At 48.1% G+C, this 16,502-nt stretch overlaps 1 protein-coding gene across 8 annotated transcripts in view; it reads left to right on the forward strand.

Annotated features, from left to right (window-relative positions):
• The first annotated feature begins 7,732 nt into the window (after window positions 1–7,732).
• FUBP3 (far upstream element binding protein 3) overlaps window positions 7,733–16,502 on the forward strand; it is an 84,742-nt gene continuing 75,972 nt past the window's right edge. For 5 of the 8 annotated variants that reach the window (XM_060250449.1, XM_060250450.1, XM_060250447.1 and 2 more), the window contains exons 1-2: window positions 7,737–7,865; window positions 7,902–8,017. In XM_060250449.1, coding sequence (XP_060106432.1) covers window positions 7,928–8,017 — 90 coding nt within the window. In that variant the 5' untranslated portion in view covers window positions 7,737–7,865; window positions 7,902–7,927. Of the gene's footprint in view, window positions 7,866–7,901; window positions 8,018–16,502 lie in introns of all 8 variants that reach the window. The other 3 variants (XM_060250444.1, XM_060250446.1, XM_060250445.1) reach the window with 2 other exon arrangements.

Raw genomic sequence — 16,502 nt, forward strand, 5'->3', positions numbered from 1 at the left:
TGGACTGAAACCCAATAAAATAAAATACACTTGGAATGGGGAGCCCTGAGTTTGGATTTCTCCTCAGACTTGAAGCAGACTTTATACCACCTGGAGCCCTGCTGGGTGATTCGTAAATACAATAAATAATGCCCAGTCACTTTGTTTCAGATGAACTTGCTCTGCAGAGTGGTTTGTTGGCAAGGGTTGGGGAGGAATTCATGCAGACTGCCCCAGGCAAGGGTGCGATACTAATAGGATGAAGACCTCACCAGATATCACATCTACTAAATAAGTAACATAAACATGTCCAGTGCAAGTGTCTCTGACCTGATTGGAAACAAGAATTCCATGATTTAAAGTCTGTCAACTGAAAAAGGAAAGGTCCCCTGTGCAAGCACCAGTCGTTTCCGACTCTGGGGTGACGTTGTGCAATGTTTTCACGGCAGACTTTTTTTTACGGGGTGGTTTGCCATGGCCTTCCCCAGTCTTTTACACTTTATGGGAACTCATTTTACCAACCTCGAAAGGATGGAAGGCTTGAGTCAACCTGAGCCGGCTACCTGAAACCAGCTTCCGCTGGGATCGAACTCAAGTCGTGAGCAGAGAGTTCAGATCACAGTGCTGCAGTACTGTTGCTTTAACACTCTGTGCCACCGGGCTCTTCTGTCAACTAAACCATCACATAAAATTCACAAGGAAGGAACAGGGGGAGCAGCCATCTTGAACAAGAGGCACCAGGAGCCAAGGCAGTGAATCATCACATCAGTCCACACGCCATGTGCCATTCAGATCTGGGAGGGGATCTAGGAAGGGGAAGGCTAAGAGAATTCTCTCCCTAGGGAACACTTGGCAGTTGCCCCTCCTCCTCTCAGGGGTTAGCTGTTGAGCCTCTTTGGCCCCTGCTTGCCTTCTGTTTTGTCTTGTCTAGGACCCCCTCTTCTTTTCTCTCCTACCTGGGCTTGGAGCTCTAACAGTTCACCTTTTTGAAATTAATCTGTGAACTCAGCAGGGACTTGGGACAAAGGCAAAAAGAGCCGAGGCAAATCATGAACAAGCTGGCGTAAGGCACTGTGGTCTGTGTGGGTGTTTCTGGAAACCTGGCTATTAGCTTGGCTGTTCTCAAATTTGCATCAGCCTCAAGTTTTCTGCTAAAACTTTTGGCACTTGACCAAATGCAAAATTAGATCCTAAGTTTCTAGCTCTTGCGGCTGATGTTAGAGGAAGAAAATCTAGGCATTGATTTATTCATTTATACCCTTCCCCCAGGGCCCAACGTGGCTCAAACCATTCTCTGTTTCATGTTGTCCTCACGGCGGCCCTGTTAGATTAGGTTGAGTGTGTGTGACTGGCTCAAGGTCTCCCAGCAAGTTTCCATGTAGGGATGCCAGCCTCCATGTGAGACCTGGGGATCCCCTGGAATGAAAGCTCATTTCCAGTCTGTGATCAGTTTCTCTGGAGAAAATGGAGGATCTGAGGAGTAGACTCTATGGCATTGTACCCCAGTTTGGTCACTGACCTCCCCAATCTCTACTCCCAAATCTCCAGAGGTTTCCCAACCGGAAGGTGGCAACTCAACCCCTTCACCCCCCCTCCCCCACCAGTGGCCAGGGAGGACCTGCCAACCCTACTTCCATGGAAGGGTAGGATTTGAACCTGGGTCTCTCAGGTCCTAGTTTGACATTCTAACCACTACACCACACTGGCTGTCTAGTATTTGACTATGTTTCTGTATCTTGGGGGGGGGGGAGGGGATATGACAGAGAGCTGGAACATCATTAATGCCCCCAATGCTCCCCTCCAAAGGAGACCTGGGAGAGTATGAAATAGTGTCATTGCAGAGAACACTATTTCCCCCTGCACATGAAAACATTTCCTTTCTTCTTTATTTCTATTACAGTTCATTCAACCCAGTGGGGTTTATGAACCAGGGCTGCCAACCTCCTGGTGAGGCCTGGAGTTCTCTCAACATGTCAGCTAAGCTCCAGATGACAGAGATAATTTCCTTGGGAGAAAATGGCTGCTTTGGGAGGTGGACTGTATAGCATTATAACCCACTGATGTCCCACCCTTCCCCACACCCTATTCTCAACCTCCAAATCTCCGGGAATTTTTCAACCTGGTGTTGGCATCAGAACAGCATAACAGTATAGAATAAACCACCCAAACGTCAGCTCTGGCAGCCCCAGCCAGGGTTTCCCCTTTTAAAGTCTTATGGTATGACCTTTTCTTGGTGCTTCTTCCCTCTCTCTGTTCTTCTTCTACTTGGCTTTGGTATACCTTCCTAGTCTGTTTATTGCGGGGATCCCCGGAGTGGTGCCTGTGGGTGCCACTAAACCCACCAACACTTTCCCTAGCACCTGCCAAGTGTTTATAGAAAGTAGGAGGGGCTAGGCAGTGCTTTTGCCCAACAAGACTTCTGATTGGCCCTTGGAGATTTGATTGGCTGTGTTGATGTTGCTTTGAAAGCAGCTGCCACCCCAGCTCAAGGATGTACACTGTGTGGCTGAAGTTAACCCATGGCAATCATTTTTTTGTTGGCACTGCCTCCTGCGGCAGCCATTTTGTGGCAGCTATTTTGTTGCTGTACCCATCATGTAGGGTTCCCATTCCCCCGCCTGCAGCAAGGGTTCCCCTGATTTTAGGGCCTTCAACCCACTGGCCCAGAGCCCCGCCCCTGAAGAACTCCATTGTCACCTGATGTGCCCGGTGCAATGGTGTCACACAGAAGTGATGTCATCGTGCAGGGCATGTCGCATGGGGGACACTCTAGCATTTGAGTCAACCCCCCCCCTCTATGGTGCCATAGAGTTTTCAACCAAATGTTAGAGATAGGCTTCCCAATCCCCAGGTCCCAGAGGGGGATCCCACGGTTTTACAGACTTCCCCCCTCCCCCAGTCAGCTGGCTGGCGGGGGAAGCCCCTCCCCCACAACCATCATGCACCTCCATGAACGATTCCCATAGGGAATGATGGGGAATTGATCCATGGGTATCGGGAGTTCTGGGGGGACTGTTTTTTGAGGTAGAGGTGCCAAATTTTCAGTATAGCATTTAGTGCCTCCCCTCAAAATACCTTCCAAGTTTCAAAAGGATTGGACCAGGGGGTCCAATTCTATGAGCCCCAAAAGAAGGTGCCCTTATCCTTCATTATTTCCTATGGAAGGAAGGCATTTAAAAAGGTGTGCTGTCCCTTTAAATGTGATGGCCAGAACTCCCTTGGAGTTCAATTATGCTTGTCACACCCTTGTTCCTGGCTCCGCCCCAATGTCTCCTGGCTCCACCCCCAAAGTCTCCTGGCTCCATCCCCAAAGTCCCCAGATATTTCTTGATTTGGACTTGGCAACCCTAGTTAGAGAGGCCCCCCCCACACGATATGCCTGGCGCAATGATGTCACTTCCGTGTGACATCATTGCGCTGGGCACACTATGCACGCTTGAAAAAAGTCCCCTGCTGGCAGCCAGGTAAGACCTGGCAACCCTACCACCATCCCATGTTGGGATTCCAAATGTGCCTGCAGGCTCAAAAAGGTTGGGGTCCCGCCGAGCAGAGATTTGAACTCACGCCTTACAAATCATAAAACGTTTCCACAAACCATGAGAAAACAAATCAAATCTGAAAATGTCCCATGAAGCAAAAGGTCTTACATGCCTTTTGCAAAGTAGCGGCTCTTTCAAATCTCTTCCAAAGCAGCCCACAGAATTGGTGCAGCCCCCCCCCCCCAAAAAAGCAGCCAGACTTTACATCACGTCGGTGCAACTGTGGGCCACAGAGCTAAATACAGCCTTCTAGGAGAGTTGGCAGCTTGCTTTCGCACATCAGTCCAGACCAGGGGTCCTCAACCTTTTTGAGCCTGCTGGCTAGGGTTGCCAAGTCCAATTCAAGAAATATCTGGGGACTTTGGGGGTGGAGCCAAGATCAAGGCTGTGACAAGCATAATTGAACTCCAAAGGCAGTTCTGGCCATCACATTTAAAGGGACGGCACACCTTTTCAATGCTTTCCTTCCATAGGAAATAATGAAGGATAAGGGCACCTTCTCTTGGGGCTCATAGAATTGGACCCCCTGGTCCAATCATTTTGAAACTTGGGGGATATTTTGGGGAGAGGCACTAGATGCTATACTGAAAATTTGGTGCCTCTACCTAAAAAAACCCCGCCCCCCCCAGAGCCCCAGATACCCGCGGATCAATTCTCCATTATTTTCTATGGGAATAACAGAGTTCCCAGCAGACATTTCCCTCCCCTCCCCCCGCTTTCTGATGACCCTGAAGCGGGGGGAGGGCCTCCAAACCGGGGGATCCCCTGCCCCCACCTGGGGATTGGCAACCCTACTGCTGGCAGCTTTGGAATTCTGATATAGTGTGGTGGGAGCAGCTACAAAAATGGCTGCTGCAGGAGCCGGAGCCAACCACAAAATGTCCACTGCAGCTTTCTTTGAGTCACACAGTGAAGATTCGTGTGCTATGGTGGCTACCAAAATAAAAACGTTAAAATTTGCATAGCCAAACTCCAACAGTCAATCATAAGTCTTGCTGGGCAAAAGTTGCACCTGACCCCACAAGGGTGCCAGCCTCCAGGTGGGACCCTGGGGGGCCTTTGGAATTACAGCTCATCTGTAAACTGCAGAGATCAGTTCCCCTGGAGAAGGACCTACAACACTGTTGGTTGTACTGTTGTTGGATTGCTCTGGTGTTATGTGTTCTACGCTGTTTTATACTAGGGTAAGAACATAAGAGAAGCCATGTTAGATCAGGCCAATGGCCCATCCAGTCCAACATTCTGTGTCACACAGCGGCCAAATATATATATACACACACACACTGTGGCTAATAGCCACTGATGGACCTCTGCTCCATATTTTTATCTAACCTCCTCTTGAAGGTGGCTATGCTTGTGGCCGCCACCACCTCCTGTGGCAGTGAATTCCACATGTTAATCACCCTTTGGGTGAAGAAGTACTTCCTTTTATCCGTTTTAACCTTTCTGCTCAGCAATTTCATGGAATGCCCATGAGTTCTTGTATTGTGAGAAAGGGAGAAAAGTATTTCTTTCTCTACTTTCTCCATCCCATGCATTATCTTGTAAACCTCTATCATGTCACCCCGCTTTTCCTTTATGATATACTAGGATCCTTGTTCCTTTATGATATTCAGAGTTTTATGCTGTGATAAGCTTTTATATAATTTTTGCTGCTGTTGGATTTTTGTTCATTGTCTGTGATTTGATCATGTTTCTATAATCTGTAGTGTAACTGGAAACCACCCTGGGTAATGTTTTGAGGAACCTTAGGGTATTTAAATTGACCAGTATTCCCTCTGCTTAGCCCAGCCTCATCAGATCTTGGAAGCTAAACAGGGTCATTCCTGGTTAGTATTCTGAAGGGAGACCACCAAGGAAGTCCAGAGTTGCTATGCAGAGGCAGGCAGTGACAAGCCACCTCCTACTGTCTCTTGCCTTGAAACCTCAAGGGGGTGCCATAAATCAGCTAGATGGCAACAAAAGGGTATTTAAAAAGATCAAATAAAGCGAGTCAAGAAAACATACTGTCCGTGGTTGAAGCAAAGAGTCGGTGCAGACCTTCTTGCTCTCTCAGAAATCATGCTTCCTTTGTGTATAGATTGCTGGAACCTCAGCTTAGCAACTAATGGACATGTGTCCAATAGATAACGTGGTATGCCTGGACTTGGAATTCAGAAGGGACAACCAAAGAAATGTATGGCGAGGAGACTGGTTGAATGCTGAATTTCTATTCCACCATACAGCAGCCCTTTTCATAAAGAGAAAAGAATTCCAAGGTACAACCAGTCCTTGTTGTTGTTCAGTCGCAAGGTCAAGTCTGACTCTTTGTGACCCCATGGACAAAGTTACACCAGGCCCTCCTATCTTCCACCATCCTCCGAAGTCCACTCAAATTCATGTTAGTTACATTAGTAATGCTGTCCAGCCATCTAATCTTCTGCTGTCCCCTTCTTCTTTTGCCTTCTGTCCTTCCCAGCATCAGGGTCTTCTCCAGTGAGTGCTCCCTTCTCATTTGGTGGCCAAAGTGTTTGAGCTTCAGCTTCGACATCTGACCTTCCAGTCAGTCCTACTGTTTCTCTAATTCCTGAAGTGGGAAGAGAAGCGCTCTGCCTTGTCTCACAACCAGCCTGTGAGGGAGATGGAAGCTGCAATCATACATACTTTATAAATAATGCAATAGTGCCAAGGCTAAGTTTTAAGTTGACCTAAATTCTACAGGGTTTTTCACCTTCTGTTGTAAGACCCAGGGTGGAGCCACCAGCTGAAAAGCATCAGGCCTTGATTGCCAGTTAGAGGCTGGTGGGCTAGTAAGAGATTTTTCCTAGTTTTAGTCTTCCGGCTGCTTGCTTAGGCAAAGAGCTGTGGTGACCTAGGGGTTAATAAGAGTATTCTTGGGAACCCTGGTGCTTGTGGAACTCTGAACCGTTTTAGCTCTCTGCAATTGGCCTGAGGGTCAAGGTAACTTGACAGCTTTTAAAGCTTTTTGTTACATGGTGTTGGGAAAATACATGTACTGTTAGAAAAAAATTATGTTGAACCTTTTGTTTGGTGTCAGTGACTTGCAAAGGGACCAGTGCCTTTTGGCCCTACTCAGAAGAAGGTGTAAATGCCATAAGCATCTCTTTGGTTATCTGGAATTGTTGCTCCTTCAGGGGAAACGGGAGATTGGGCCCTACTAAAATACCAGTCTGGGGGCAGCAGCCTTACGGGGAAGAGCTTTGCCTCCCCTTTGATATTAGACTTAAAGTGCCCTGGTAGTAAGTTCCTAGACTGACCTCCTCACAGGGAGCTGGCTAGAGGGTCTACTGGGCACCACAAATGTACTTTCAATCCACGTTCCAATTGGATTTTACTGTGTGAACTGGCAAATCCAGTTGGAAAGTACACTGAAAGTGCACTATTTAGTGTGTATGACTGCAGCCAGAGTGACTGACCAGGGTCAGCCAGAAAGTGTCAGGGCAGAGTGGGGACTTGAGCCCATTCTAAATCTGGCCGCTATAACCATCACAACACGCCGATTCTCTAATAGCTACTTCCAGGAACCAGCAATATCAATTGCAACACGCGCTGTGAGATAATGTTGGTAAGATCAAATGACGTTCCAGGTGGGCAGCAGCAGCCGTCCTGTCACTCTGCAGCAGCAGAACAAACTCCGAACTTTAACTGTGTGTCGCTCTCAGGGCTTTTTTTGAGCAGGAACGCAGTTCCGGCTGGCTTGTGTCAGGAGGTGTGGCTTAATATGTAAATGTGTCCCTGCTGGTCTTTTCTACACCCCCCTGCATGAATCAATTGTGATGTCAGGGGGTGTGGTTTAATATGCAAATGAGTTCCTACTGGTTTTTCCCTACAGAAAAAGTCCTGGTCGCTATTAATCCCAAATGCTGGCAATGAAAAGCGGCTGCTGTTGGCTTTTAATGCCGCCTTGCCTTCTTTCCAGGCGTTGGAAGCCAGCAGGGCCCTTAATGGCGTTTCTTCCGCGCTCCCTCCAGCCCCGCCGCCCCGCGCAGGCGCCCCAACCCGCGAAGGGCTCACGCCCCGCCCCCTTGGCCTTCTCGGGGAGCCACGCGGAGCCGCCCTGACCACGTGACCGCGCGAGCCTCCCGTCCTCCGGAAGCGGCGCCACGCGCGGCCAGCCTCGTTCTGGCCTGGCGCTGACGTCACGCTGAGAGTCCTCTATCCCGGCCCTAGGACGCCTCGCCCCGCCCCCTCCTTTCCATGTTTGCCCCGTCGCTTCCTTTTTCCGCCGGAAGCGAGGGAGGAATTTCCTTTTCCGGGTACGGGTCCCCAGGCGGAGGGAGAGCGAGAGCGCTTGAGCCCCTGGGCGCAGGACGGCGGGAGAGAGGGGCGGGCGGCGGCGGCGGCTGAGTGACGGACGGCGGTAGGAGGAGGAGGAGGAAGAAGAAGAGGCGGCGGCGGCGGCGCGTGTCATGGCGGAGCTGGCGCAGGGCCCGAACGCGGCGCCCGTGGGGGGGATCAAGGCCGAAGGCTTCGCCGACGCGCTGCACCGCGTCCGCCAGGTGAGGAGAAGGAGGAGGAGGCCGCAGAGCCTGGCACGGGGGAGGGAACGCCAGGCCGCGCCGCCTCACTCCGGCACCCAGGCTCGGGCGCTGCCAGAGGCCGAGGCGAGATGGCGCCTGGCGGGACCCCGTCTGACTCCCTCCCCCTCCTCGGCCCTCCTGTGGTTTCAACCCTGAGGTGGGGAAGGTGGCTTCGGCCTCTCCCCCGCCCTGAGTGAGCTCTTTGAGGGCCAGGAAGTCTAGGAAAGGGCAACTAGGATGATTCAAGGGTTGGAACTCTTTCCCTATGAAGAAAGGCTCAAACACTTGGGGCTCTTGAGCTTGGAGAAGCCTTGACTGCGGGGTTTACAAGATTATGCATGGGATGGAGAAAGTAGAGAAAGAAGTCCTTTTCTCCCTTTCTCACAATACAAGAACTCGTGGGCATTCGATGAAATTGCTCAGCAGTCGGGTTAGAACTGATAAAAGGAAGTCCTTCTTCACCCAAAGGGTGATTAACATGTGGAATTCACTGCCACAGGAGGTGGTGGCGGCTACAAGCATAGCCACCTTCAAGAGGGAATTGGATAAACATCTGGAGCAGAGGTCCATCAGTGGCTATTAGCCACAGTGTATTGATGGCTCACTCTGTCTGGGGCAGGGATGGTCTGTATTCTTGGTGCTTGGGGGGCACAGTGGGAGGGCCACTGGGTCTTGGTCCCACTGGTGGACCTCCTGATGGCACTTGATTTTTTTTGCCACTGTGTGACACAGAGTGATGGACTTAATGGGCCATTGGCCTGATCCATCATGGCTTCTCTTATGTTTTTAGGACGGCGAGCCCTGAGCTCTCGTCTGGGCTACAAACTGTCCTGTGGGCCTTTGGCAGCAGCTGTCTCTTGAGCTGCTTCCTTTATAAGAAGGTGGCCATCATACTGCTGAGCAGAATAATAGGGTCAGAGGTGGAATTCTAGCAGGAGCTCCTTTGCATATTAGGCTGCACCCCACTAATCTAGCCAATCCTCGCCTTGTAAACTCTTGGAGGATTGGCTGTATCGGGGGTGGGGGGAGTGTGACCTAATATGCAAAGGAGCTCCTGCTAGAATTCCACCCCTGAATAGGGTATTTCTCTAGCATGTGTTTGTTAATGCTCCTGACTCTTCTAGGAGCAGAAGGGGGTGGATTTGGTTTCTCCCCACCTGCCTTTTAGCCTCACAGCAACAACCCAGCAATGTAGGTTGAATTGAAGGCACAGGGTCATCCAGCAAGCTTCCATGGCAGCATGGGGGCTTGAATCCCAGTTCTGAGTCCAACACTAACTGTTGTGCTGTGCTGGCTCTGGTTACATGAAGAGCGCTTTGACCAGGGAAAGTGCTTGTGGGTAAATGTCAAGGTTGCCCTTACATCGGACACACTTATCTGGTTTGTTTTAAGTATTTAGATTGGAGTTGTTTACTCTGGCTGGCATCTGCTCTCTTGGGTATTAAAAGGTCTTTCCTGGCATATTTTGCAGTGGCGTTCCAGAAACCAAAGCTGCTGTCTCGTGCATATGGAGCAAGTGCTTTTACTGCTTATCCATGGTTTGAAATTTATTGAATTAGGTCGCTGGTCTGTCTAGTCTAATATTTTCTGCTGTCTGTAGTGCAGAAAGGTTGCTTTTTATTCCTGCTGCATTTAGGTGCAGGGTTTACGGGTTTGAGGTTTAGGTGCAGGGTTTACGGGTTTGAGGTTAAATCTCAAACCCGTAAGCAAGATCTATACTACTGAACTCCTAGAATCATAGAGTTGGAAGGGACCTCTAGAGTCATCTAGTCCAACCCCCTGCACAATGCAGGAAACTCATAAACACCTCCCCCTAAATTCACAGGATCTTCATTGCTGTCAGATGGCCATCTAGCCTCTGTTTAAAAACCTCCAAGGAAGTAGAGCCCACCACCTCCCGATGAATCCTGTTCCACTGAGGAATTGCTCTAATGATTAGGAAGTTCTTAATGTTGAGCCGGAAACTCTTTTGATTTAATTTCAACCCATTGGTTCTGGTCCTACCTTCCGGGGCCACAGAAAACAATTCCACACCATCCTCTATATGACAGCCCTTCAAGTACTTGAAGATGGCGATCCTATCACCTCTCAGCCGCCTGCTCTCCAGGCTAAACATCCCCAACTCCTTCAACCTTTCCTCATAGGTCTGCAGACCCCTCACCATCTTCGTCACCCACCTTTGGACCCGTTCCAGCTTGTCTATATCCTTCTTGAAATGTGGTGCCCAAAACTGAGCACAAGACTCCAGATGAGGTCTTACCAGAGCAGAGTAAAGCGATACCATCACATCACCTGATCTGGACACTATACTTCTGTTGATACTGCCCAAAATCTTTACTGCCCAAAATCCTAGTAACTTTGTGCCTAATATAGAGTCATACCAGTGGTCCACGTATCTAAAAATGATGCGGGCCAACTGGTTGGTCACAGCTTTCCAGCATTTCATGTAGAGAAGAATCTCTTTAACACCTGCTGCTTGAGCCCTTTTAAATGAAGGGACTCGGCCTATCTAGCACAATGTTGCCTGACCTGAAAGAATTTCTCAATCATTTAACATATTGGCCTTTTCCAATAGCTGCTATGTGAGTAGAAAAGGCCCGCCTAAGATCCTGGAAAGTCAGTGCCTGTCAGAGTATTCAGTACTGCCTGTGATAGACTTCGGGTAAGGCAAACTTGTGTGATGTTAGAGCCTTTGACAGGGATGCCAGGGATTAAACCTCAGATGCTCTATCTCTGAGCCACAGCCTAATTTTCCTTGAAAGTTTTTTCTGCTTGTTTGGGAAGAGAGAAGAAAGTTAGGGACTCTTTGTGCCCCCTGTGGCATTGTATGTGGGGAATTGGCACCCTTCTTGGCCCAAATACTGGGAAAATGCAACATTTGATCTCAGAGAGTTGTGTTGGACCAGGCTGGAGGCTGCCCAGGTATGAAAGGTGCTGATGCTCAATTACAAGCCATGCCTGTTGGGTCTTTGGGATGGTGCTGGTAAACCTACTTGCTGGAGGTTGTCTGTTCCTGGTGTATGTCAGTCTTCCGAACTAAAAGGAAGAGAAAGCTGAGAATAAGGCACTCCTGGGTTCAAATCTTGGCTTCAGCCATGATTTTACTAAGTGACCTCAGATTAGCTTGTGGGTTTCAATCTTTTTGAGCCTGTGATACCTTTGGAATTCTGACACAGCCACAAAATGATGGAGCCAGACACACCATAGCTGCTGTGACTTTCCTTTAGCTACAGAGATCCTTGTGTTGTGAGGGCATCTGCTGTCAATTGAACATTTTTAATAATCTGCACTGTCAGTCAGATCTTCGGTGGCTAATCAATAGCCTTGCTGGGCAACCCCCTCCCCCAAGATCCACCTCCTTTGTAAAACTACTTGGCTGGCATCAGGAAAGGTTTGGCATGCACTGTGGTACCCACAAGCAACATATTGGGATTAGCGGCTCTTGAGTTCTGCACCTTCCCCTCCCTCAGTATGGTGGTGGAAAGTGTCATCAAGTCACAGGCAAGAGATGTTCAAAGTTTGCCATTACCTGCTTATGCATAGTAGCCCAGGGCTGACTCTGCTTTTTGCTTCTGAGATCTGAGGAGGTCAGGCTATCTTGGACTAGGCAGGTGCACCCCTTCCTCCCCCCCCCCACTTTACTTTACAAGGTTCTGATAAAGGGGACTGATTAGTCCATTACTTGAAACACTTCAAAGCCCTGCAAAGATAGCAGCATGATTGCATTTGCAGATAATGTTGAAAAACAATTCACCCTCAGTGAGTTTGGGGGAAATAATGTTCCATCTCCTCAAACCTTGTTAAAGCAATCCTGTCAGATAAAGCGGAGGCTTCCATTTCCTATGGCGAAACCATTGCCTCTTTTGTAGTAATTCTTGTTTTAGAGCAGGGGCGTCGAACTCATTTGCTCTGAGGGCCGGATCTGACGTAAATGAGATCTTGTGAGGCTGGGCTGGGCTATGCGTGTACCTATTGAATATTAGGCATAATTTTTTTAAAGGTCACAAACAAACATGACTAAAGTTTTTTAAAATATTTTTTAAGAAAAAAATTAAAACATGCTTAAAATATTAGCACTTGTTGGTCTTGAAGGTGCTTTTTTTGTATTTCTCCGATGGGATCCAGGGAACTGGGCAAAGGAGGCTCTGGCTCTTTCCCTCCCTCTGCAGGGGACCAGGAGTGGGAGAAACCTCAACCAATGGAGAAAATCGAGGTTTCGTTCTGTAGTTCCTGTGTGATTGAGCAAGCCTTGCAAACAAGTTGAGATGCAGAAGAAAGCAAGAGAGAGGGAGAAGGAATCAGACAAGAGCCAGTTGCTCAGGGGTCTGAGCGGAGCCCTCCGGGGGCCTGATTTGGCCCCTGGGTAGCATGTTTGACACCCCTGTTTTAGAGGGTTGGGGATGGAATGGGTTGGCAATCTGTTCCACTTATGGTGACACTTTTTTCTAATGCAAGAGGCCTTCTACAAGTCACCAGCAGAAGGCTTCTTGCTCTGGAGGAGATCTCTGCTGTTTGTGGAATGTGGCTGCAGAGAGTGCAGGCAACACTCTGCCCTCCAAGTTGCTGTCCACCTTTCTCTTTTGTTGAATGTAATTTTCACAGGAATGATGCATCCTCTGCATGTTTTTGCCTGCTGGAAATTCTGTGCCGGAAGCTTCCACAGGAAACTTCTGAGAAAAGCCTAGTGGCTTTTTCTTGCACTTTTGCACATTTGTCCCTGCCAGTTACCCTGACATGTGGTCTTGGAGATGCCTTGCCGCTGGAGGGAAGAACACGTGTGCCATTTTGCTCCAAGAAGCCCAGATATATTACACAAGAGTGGAATAATTACCATTGGGGTGTGCTGAAATAATGGCTGACATCTCCTAATCTGTGGGAATTCTTGTGTAGATTCCCTTTGACCATAAAAGAAATGTAATTTGGCTTCTTAGTCATCTTAGCCTTCAATCGGGATGGAGCTAGTCTCTAAATTTGGAGGGTAATTTTTCCATAGTTCAGTGGACCAAGCCATCCTGATGAGTGATTAAAAATGCTAGTAGGTCTCTGTCAGCTTTTAACCTCACTCTGGATTTGGATAACGTCAGACTTTTTTCCAAACTGAGCTTTCATGTAGCCAGGAAGCCTCCGTCTGACTGTAGTAGTTATTGGTTTCAACACATGAAGCTGCCTTACGTTGAACCAGACCGTTGGTCTGTTAGGGTCAGTATTTTCTGCTCTGCAGGGCAGCATCTATTCAGGGTTTCAGACAGAAGTCTTTCACATCACCTAGTACCAGTTAAGGGAAACTTTTTCCAAGATGGGAGATTTTCCTTTCATCATATGTAAAGATAGTCTGTTTATCTATAGTTGTGCTGCAGAAAAGTCATGTTAGATGGGCTGAATGTGAGTTGTGAAACAGGGATAAACCCCAGGGCTGGTATATTAGCCTTTTTTCTCTAACATTTATGTAAATATTGCTAAGAAAGGAGGAAAGGTCCCCTGTGCAAGCACCAGTCGTTTCCGACTCTGGGGTGACATTGCTTTCACAACGTTTTCATGGCAGACTTTTTACGGGGGTGGTTTGCCCTTGCCTTCCCCAGTCATCTACACAATGCTGACATTATTTAAATATATAAATTTGATCTGAAAAATTTCCTGGTTCAAATTTTCCTGTAAAATCCATGTCTCCACCTACAACCTGATCCTTTAAATTGGAGATGCTGGGGATTGAACTTTGAACCTTTTTCATACAGTGCAGATGCTCGGCCTCCTTGGTCCATGGCTCTTCCATCTGTTTTTAACATGATAGAGTCACTTAGGGAGCCTTGTTTGAGTTGCTTCATGGACCACACGGGTGCATTCTTTGCATCCCCTGACAGTATCTGAATTCGACTTCCTGCGGTCGAAAGGGAAAAGGAAGTTGCATCCGCTTTGATATTCACCTTGGTTGAGTGTAGAGAACTTTGGGTGTGGCTGCAGCATAGATGGTTCTGAGAGAAGGCCGAAATGGGACTCACTGACTCAGTAGCCCCTTTCAGAATCAGTGGCTGCTGTAGCCGCCCTGAACAAAGCCATGGAGGGGCAGCACATAAATTCAGAGAAGCAGATTTTTTACTACATGTTTGGTCTGTGGTATGAGCTGGCAGCTTGCTGCTAGCCTTTAGCTGTGTCGGTCTTGGTTGGGTTTAGAGGCCTGCCTCATTTCTTTTTCCTTAAGTCCACCTTTGAATGCAAGAATGGTGCACCCAGTGCTTCGTATCCTGGGTCTTTTGCATGAAGAGTCCCTCCATTGTCATCTCACTTACCAGAGCTCTCAAGTGGTTTCTGAAAATGGCAAAATGTGAATCTTGATGCATATCAAGTTTCTTGTTCTATAAAATATGTTATCAAGTTCCTCACTGGAGATTATAACAGATAACGTTACTTAATCAAGTTCTTTTGCGCTGTCAACATCGTGCTATGAAATCCACTGTGTCAATGCCTGTTATTGTTAGATGTATAGTGCATGTCAGTTGGAGTCTCTCCAGTTAGGAGGAGGCAGTATTGTCAGCTAAAGCGTAGGTTTCCAAAGTTAGTGTGCTGTGTTAGTTTTGCAAGTAACTTCAAAGTGTACTCTTAGGGATCCCTCCTGTACTGCAGAATGCCATCCATTGGCCAGTGCACTGCCCCACTCTGACCCCTGCCCAGCAGCTCAGTCTCACCCCAGTGTTTTCTTTCCTAGCAAGACGGTTCCCACAGGCAAGAAGATGATATTGGATTTATATCCCGCCCTCCACTCCGAAGAGTCTCAGAGCGGCTCACAATCTCCTTTCCCTTCCTCCCCCACAACAGACACCCTGTGAGGAAGATAAAGATACTGGATCTATATCCCGCCCTCCACTCCGAACAGTCTCAGAGCGGCTCACAAAATCCTTTACCTCCCCCCACCCCACAACAGACACCCTGTGAGGTAGATGAAGATATTGGATTTATATCCCGCCCTCCACTCCGAAGAGTCTCAGAGCGGCTCACAATCTCCTTTCCCTTCCTCCCCCACAACAGACACCCTGTGAGGTGGTTGGGGCTGGAGAGGGCTCTCACAGCAGCTGCCCTTTCAAGGACAACCTCTGCCAGAGCTATAGCAGGTGCAAGTGGAGGAGTGGGGAATCAAACCCAGTTCTCCCAGATAAGAGTCCGCACACTTAACCACTACACCAAACTGGCTCTCCAGGAAAACAGCTCTTGGTTCTCTAGAAGCACCTCTAAGGCTGAGGTTTCTCTACATGATTGTTCTACTGAGTATATATTCAACAGGACAATTGTGTTAGAAAATCCTTTCACAGGGAGCCTAGAGATGTCTTTCTAGTCTGTGGAAAGGCCAAGGGGGCTGCTATTAAAATATATGTATTGCACCCTTTGCCTGTATTTGTGCAGGCTTATAAGATTTTGTTGTCTTAACTGCGGGGCCTCCTACCATTCCACAGATCGAATATGAAGGGCTGTGTATGTTCCTCCCATCTCCATGTTCCAAAAGTGCCATGGAAAGAAGTATGCTTAGTCTCTTAGTGGTGATTTGAGCTGGTTACGTGATTCTTTAGAGCCCTCTCAGGGACTGATGGAGTGCAACTGGGGCCTCCTTTCAGACATGTGAGCAGTTGCTAGAGGTGGACTTCCCTGTCTTAGGAGAAGGTTTGGCTGGAAGGTGGAAAGGGGCTCTCTCTGTTGAGCCTGTACGGAGGGAAGAATCAGCAGACCAGTCGTGGGTGCATCATGTGTCTATATATAATGCGTAAGCATGGTGTGAGTTTTGAAATGGGATAATCTGATTTTCAGGTGGGCTTGTATATTATACTTTGCTTAGCTTTGAATTTGGGGGCTCAGACCCTCACGTTGCAACTTTGCGCGGTCTATTCACATATAAAGCTCCAGGGTCTGAGTTGACCATTGTACATATATGGTAGTCATAGTCACAGTGTGAACAGAAAAAGATGCCCTACGCCAACTGAGGAGGTCTTTTCATTCAGCCATACTTGCATGCATGTGTTGCTTGTTAGGTGAAGTGCTGTGGATGTATATCCCAGCATTAATATCGTGTACCCACCCAGTGCTGCTGTCCACGTTATACGTCTTCAAATGGCCATTCATGTTTGCTGCAAGTACAAAGCATGTTGAAAGTTGTATCAAGTGTGTGTGAGGTATCCACTCTCTAGTGATGTAACAGGTATCCTCGATAAGCATGAAAAAAAATTAGATTACATTTACTTCCCCAAATTGTTCTGTTGTGCAGCTTGTACTGAGAAAAGTGGTTTGCCTGTCACCTGTGGGAACCTTAAAATAGGCATGTTTCCTGGTTTGACATTCGGGTTGGTACTTCTAAAAGAAGAGTTAGAATATTTGGCTTGACTGCTGGAAGGTTAGGTAGAATGAGGTGTGGGAAAAGCCACATTTGAAGGGGGGGGGGAAGAAACCCACTAGATGATAAGTTGTCAGTTTCTAACTAAGTTGA

The sequence above is a fragment of the Heteronotia binoei genome, chromosome 12 (assembly GCF_032191835.1).
Source record: "Heteronotia binoei isolate CCM8104 ecotype False Entrance Well chromosome 12, APGP_CSIRO_Hbin_v1, whole genome shotgun sequence".
NCBI lineage: Eukaryota > Metazoa > Chordata > Lepidosauria > Squamata > Gekkonidae > Heteronotia > Heteronotia binoei.